We start from the raw sequence: 5803 nt of genomic DNA on the forward strand, positions 1-5803 counted from the left end.
TTTTTATTGCCCAAGATTGATCAAATGGGGGGTGAGGGGCTGTCGAAATTGTGGAGCTAGTGCTAATGGTGGACCTTAAAAGAATATAAGTCTTACAAAGTAAAAAACAGCCCATCCAGTTCTACCCTTTTGTTAGCGTTCCATATAATATGTGCATGTACTTACCTTCCTTTTGAATTAGTTTAGTGCCAGTGCGTGGAAACTCATGGTTTCAGACTCTCTCAGTACAGCAGTTTCTTCTGGCAACTGTTCAACTTCCTGTGAATGTCTCAGCTACAGAAAGGCCCATTTGGAAAAAGTGAAGCCAGACAAAGACCCTGTTCCTTGATGGAGAAGAACAGTGTTATGAAACGGGTGCTAAGAGCTGGTGTGGTGTAGGAGAAAGCGGGGAGGAGAGCTGTGGTGGTTGAACATCTCGCTCCGAGATGCGCTGTCCGTAGCTGTGTGGAGTGGGATTGTGCTTATGAAACCTGGAACTCTGCCTGGAAGAGGAATGCAACTCTGGTAGGCTTGAAGTGTGCGGCTTAACAATAGTGATAATCTACCCTTTGCAGAGCATTGCGGAAGTATTCCGATGTTTTATTTGTATGGAGAAATTGCGTGATGCGCGCCTCTGTCCTCACTGCTCCAAGCTGTGCTGTTTCAGCTGTATTCGGGTGAGTTTGCTTATTATGGTTTACCCTTGCAAATGTGTGAAATTAAAAACTACTGATCTTAGGAACATGTTGTTGCTTCCTTCTTGCCCCTTCTCGTGAATTTCGAGGATTCCTTTTTCCTACTCTGTGCTCTTTAGTTTCCCTTTCAAACTCTTTTTCGACACCCTGAGGAAAAAGTAGGCAGGCTGCGCGTTGCATTCAGGAGTGCTAATTATAGGGACTATCTGGAATAATTGCTTTTAGAAATGGATATATCATGATCTCTTCTTTAGCATCTGTTGAGAGTCAGCGATGCCTGTATGGAAGGCAGAAGTTGGGACCGACTTTGCACCTGTTGGTGTGGAGAGCTGGAAGGTCATAACACCACCACTTGTCATCGTGGAGATGTTTTAAAACGCGTAACAATGATCAGATACAGGCCAGAGGAGTCGGGTGTAGCCAGCTGAGGCAGCAGCTGAATCTCAGTGTGTTTGTTAAGGCCGTGGCTACCGGTGTCTAACTCCCCAGTTCCGAGTCCACGCGCTGTGAGGTGATAGTGTGGTGGGACAGGGTTCAGCTGAGGTTTCCAGACCACGGGTAGGATTTCCAGAGATTGGAACAATCATCATTCGCTTTGAAAGCCCTGACAAGAACGATAGCTGCAGGATTGGTGTTACATTTAAGAATGTTAGATGACATATTGTTGCTGGGTGGTGAGAGATTATTCATGAGAATCTTTAAATGAAGTAGTGAGCTGACGAAATAAGCCCTCCAACTGCTGAGCTTTTTCACTCGTAAGCTGTAGTGGGCAGGTGACGTTCTTTCCTCAGCTACTTGCCTTTGGAGCTCTCTGGAAGAGAAACATTTGAAGGGTCCTGGTGGATTTGATCATTGAAGGTATTGAATTTGTGTATAAATATCTTGAGAGGAAGAAATATGTTACCTTGAAGACTAATAATTTAGATGCCAAAAAATATGCTTGTTGTATCTTTTGCTTTCTTAACTGAAGTGTCTTTGACATCTAAGTAAAAGTGCTTCTTCAGTGACTAAGTGGTTGAGCAGTTGAATTACGAATCTGTAAAAAAGGAGAAAATGTAGGAAGGCTGTAATAAAATAAGTAACTCCTAATTAATGATAGAAGGTACTTGCTTTCAGTTGTCTTCTTACAGTCTCTTTAAAAATGTGTTCCCTTTTTCCTTCGTAGCGCTGGCTGACTGAACAGAGAGCTCAGTGCCCCCATTGTAGGTAAGGTATTTTTAATATCAGAAATCGAGTGTACTGTCCTGCTATGATCCAGCTTTTTTCAGTGCAGGCTGCACTAAATTTGTAAACTTGATTTTTTTTTTTTTTTTGAGACCTGCCTACTGGTCCTATAAAAATTCACTCTGGTATAATACCTACTCTAAAATATGTTCTAGTTCTGTGACAAGTGAAGCAAGATCTTTGTTATTCCCCTGTTACACCACTCCTTTCAGTGCGTGTCGCTGGTACAGTGAGAGTGAGTAGATGATGTTCCCCTTAGAACTCTTTATATTCTTGCAAGAGTCACAGACCAGAAACTTCGGTTTCAGACTGAAATGTGTACCTTTTTATATCTATAATTTGTGAGACTGACTTAAGTGTTGCAGATTTGTCTGAGAGGTAGCTGCCAAGTGTTGTTTTCTGTGTTGGTTTTACTGCAATGCCCCACCCTGTCCCCCAAGCCCGGGCACCCCTCAGCACTTCTAGTTCTGGAGTATCTGGCAGTTCTAGCTCTTGATAGACCAAAAATTGGAAGGCAGCACGTTTTTCCCCCGAGGGAAGGGAGGTGTTTAAAAACAACCAACTAACCATTTCTGCAGAACTTTTTTTTTTAATATTCACCTTTAAAGTATTTGTTCAATAGCTTTGAAATGCTTGTAAGGAGGTAAATATATCCACATTTTCCAAAGGAGGTAATTGAAGCACTGCGGTGGGGATAGTTGGATGATGGAAGAAATTAAACAGCACTGACTGAGAAATGAAATTATTTGCCCCGCGTTGTCCAGAAGCCTATCAAGAAATGTGGGAGTAGTTTCCCGTGTTACTATTCTGTATGTCACTGTGGGTGGTTCATTGTGATTCCTCCCTGCCCCCAGCCCTCAAATGAGCAAATTGACCTAAAACATTACTATTTTTTTTTTCCTGAAATAACTAGTATAGCTTCAGCTTTTTACCTGTGACTTTTCTGATAGTGTAGAATCAAACTGAATTCACTCAGTGCTTCTCTTTTAGCCCCCGGAGCCGAGTTCTTGCTCTAACTGTAGCAATGCTTCTTGCAGAGCCCCGCTGCAGCTGCGAGAGCTCGTAAACTGTCGTTGGGCAGAAGAGGTCACACAACAGCTTGATACGCTTCAACTGTGCAACCTCACGAAGCACGAAGAAAATGAAAAAGACAAGTAAATGGAGCGTTCTTCACATAAAGCGTTTTGCAGTTTGTCTTATATGAGCAGGCTTTTAACTTCAGCTCATTACTAAAACCAGGGAACAAACCAGTAGCTCTTACTGAAAAGCTGAATTGTGCTCACAGTGTGACTGAAAGTTGGAGATCGTTTCTGTCATACCTAACGGACAAGAAAAGCTCTTCAGTGTCTCTGCTAGAGAACTATTGCTATTTCTAGTTAGACTCAACATAGTTACAGTGAGAGATACGGGAAACATGAAGGGCAGTAAAACTGCTTAAGGCTTTTAGCCCTTCTTAGTGACCACACATCTGAAATAGAAGTCTTCTCTCACTGGCGTGCTCCTTTGGCAGCCCATCAAGACCGTGGGTGCCTGTAAAAGCAGAGAAGCTGTTCAGAAATGTCCTCTAGCCCCTTGTGAAAATGCCATTGATAAACCCAGCTTGAAATCAAAGAAAATACATAAAGCCCCACAGAAGGCAGTACTGTTCTATCATGTTACTGCTGTTCATTCTCCTTCCTTGTCCTGGGAGCCACCTGTATTTCCTGATATACTCTCATGCCAGAAGCAGCTGTCAGTACGTTCTCAGCAGGCTTTTCTCCTGGTTGTATCCCATTAGCAGTGCTGTTATGTGTTTTAAGATGTGTTCTGGAGATTTGGAGGAGAAAAGTGTGAGAAGCATTTGCAAATGGACAGGAACTACTTACGTGTTCTGTGCCTGCCTCCTCCCCACGTTCCTGAATCTGCAGGGGTGAGGCATTTATTTTAGATCTGTGCTCGGTTTGTTCCTTTATGCTGGTCCTGAAATACTAAGAAATGACAAAGACCAGTTTCTCCAAAAAGCTTATGAGCCATCGCTCTGTGGTTACCTCAGGCAGTGTATGATTAGAAGTTTAATAATGTGAAGTATTAACTTCTAGAAGTCTGAGCTTGATTCATTGATGATCTCCTTTATCTGCTGGGTAGAAATCCAGTTTTAATAATGTATTTTCTCTCTATTTCCATGAAGTACTTCCTGAGAGAATACAAAGAGCAACCTTTATTTTACAAAAGGTTTTTACCAAATATGACTTTTCTTCTTGCAAAACTTTGTGCTTTGCTTTTAGTGTCAGGTTGCAAAACAAGTGAAATGTTAAATGGAGTGTGCAGAAAACTTGTAGTTATTTTCTGTTGATGATATGTTTATTTTTGTTGAAGGTGTGAAAATCATCATGAAAAGCTCAGTGTTTTCTGCTGGACCTGTAAGAAGTGCATCTGCCACCAGTGTGCGCTTTGGGGAGGAATGGTAAGAAGAGATTTCCTTAGACGCACGTGTTGTGTTGCGCTAAGAGACTGCTGGTGTTCGACAGCAGTGTGAGGCAACAGAAATGCTCTGAAAGTTGTTACAGCAATGGAATTGCCATGCAAACCCTGTCGTGCGTGTATTTGTAATTGAATGTGAAGGTTGGTTGTGGAAGACGGTACCCTCTGTCTATAGCTTGAGAGGCAAATTGCATTTCCACTGAAAGGAGGTCGGAGTTGCCTTCTGTGTTACACCCTTCATGGTGCCTTGGACAAACGTTAGATGGGGGTAAAAATTATATGGGGAAAGGAAGACGTCTTTCTCAGGAAGTATAGGTAATACATAATACGTCTTGGCCTGTGATCTTGAAATCTTCAAAACTGTATTAGTAGCACAGTCCATCACGCTGTTTATTGTCCTTTCCATTGTGTATTTTGAGGAGAGGCTGCTGTCACTGTGTGGAGTAGAAGTGGTTAAGGGTGTGCTGCTTTTGGAAGAAGTGTTTTAGTAATAATAAATATAAAATAACCCTTCTATCTTTATTTGATTTGTTAAAGAATTGCAGGGTGAATGAAGCAGTTTATTTTTGGAGGGCTGTTGAGATTCCAGATAGCTCTTGACAGGAAGCTTTGATGGTGTGAAAGCCAAATTCATGACGACTTATGAAGGGAAGTGTAAGACAGGCTTCCTACATACAATCTGCTTTGGAACCCTTCCAGAATGAGTGATACACTAGGAGGCTTTCTTCCCCTCTCTTCCAGTAATATAATAGGAGTGGAATGAAGTTAAAATGAGATGCTCCATTATTCTCCACCTCCTCCTCCCACTTGTTCTTTTTTAACAGCACGGAGGACACACTTTTAAGCCATTGGCAGAAATCTATGAGCAACATGTCACAAAAGTAAACGAAGAAGTGGCGAAGCTGAGGAGAAGACTCATGGAATTGATCAGTTTGGTGCAAGAAGTGGTAAGAAATTGATCCAAGATAATGTTTTCTGTAGCACGCCATTGTGAATGGGTAACTGTGAAGTGGGAAATGGAAATAATACACGTCCCACGTGCTCATGATGTTTTCATACCTGTTCAGAAGCTGTTGCTTCCATGAAGATAATCAGATTATTCCACAGAGATGTCTTTACTTTTTAGTTATACTTGTTTTATACAGTTTTTTATACATATATATATTTGTAAAATGTTGAGAGGATCATGGCCTTCACCTTCCAGGGTGATGGGTGTAATTTTTATCAAATTATTCTTGTTACCAAGAAGGTAAATTTTCTGTACTGCTCGAGAGGAGAAACTGACAGTTGTATTTACAAATTTTGATACCAAAGAGTCCCACACAGCAGATCTCTCTGTAATGAAAAATGTCGCTCCACTTTGCTGTTAACCTTTGGCCACCCAGCAGAGGGCACGCTCATGTGTTCAGTAGAAGTCGAAGGATATTTACAGCTGGCAGCAGGAA

The 5803-nt window shown here is 41.8% G+C and overlaps 1 protein-coding gene across 1 annotated transcript in view; it reads left to right on the forward strand.

Moving 5' to 3' along the window:
- Positions 1 to 560: 560 nt before the first annotated feature.
- TRIM37 (tripartite motif containing 37) overlaps positions 561 to 5803 on the forward strand; it is a 25470-nt gene continuing 20227 nt past the window's right edge. The window contains exons 1-5 of the mRNA XM_010146202.1: positions 561 to 656; positions 1840 to 1880; positions 2936 to 3052; positions 4254 to 4341; positions 5183 to 5305. Coding sequence (XP_010144504.1) covers positions 588 to 656; positions 1840 to 1880; positions 2936 to 3052; positions 4254 to 4341; positions 5183 to 5305 — 438 coding nt within the window. The 5' untranslated portion in view covers positions 561 to 587. The remainder of the gene's footprint in view (positions 657 to 1839; positions 1881 to 2935; positions 3053 to 4253; positions 4342 to 5182; positions 5306 to 5803) is intronic.

This window comes from Buceros rhinoceros, unplaced genomic scaffold, assembly GCF_000710305.1.
Source record: "Buceros rhinoceros silvestris isolate BGI_N320 unplaced genomic scaffold, ASM71030v1 scaffold13572, whole genome shotgun sequence".
NCBI classification, from domain to species: domain Eukaryota; kingdom Metazoa; phylum Chordata; class Aves; order Bucerotiformes; family Bucerotidae; genus Buceros; species Buceros rhinoceros.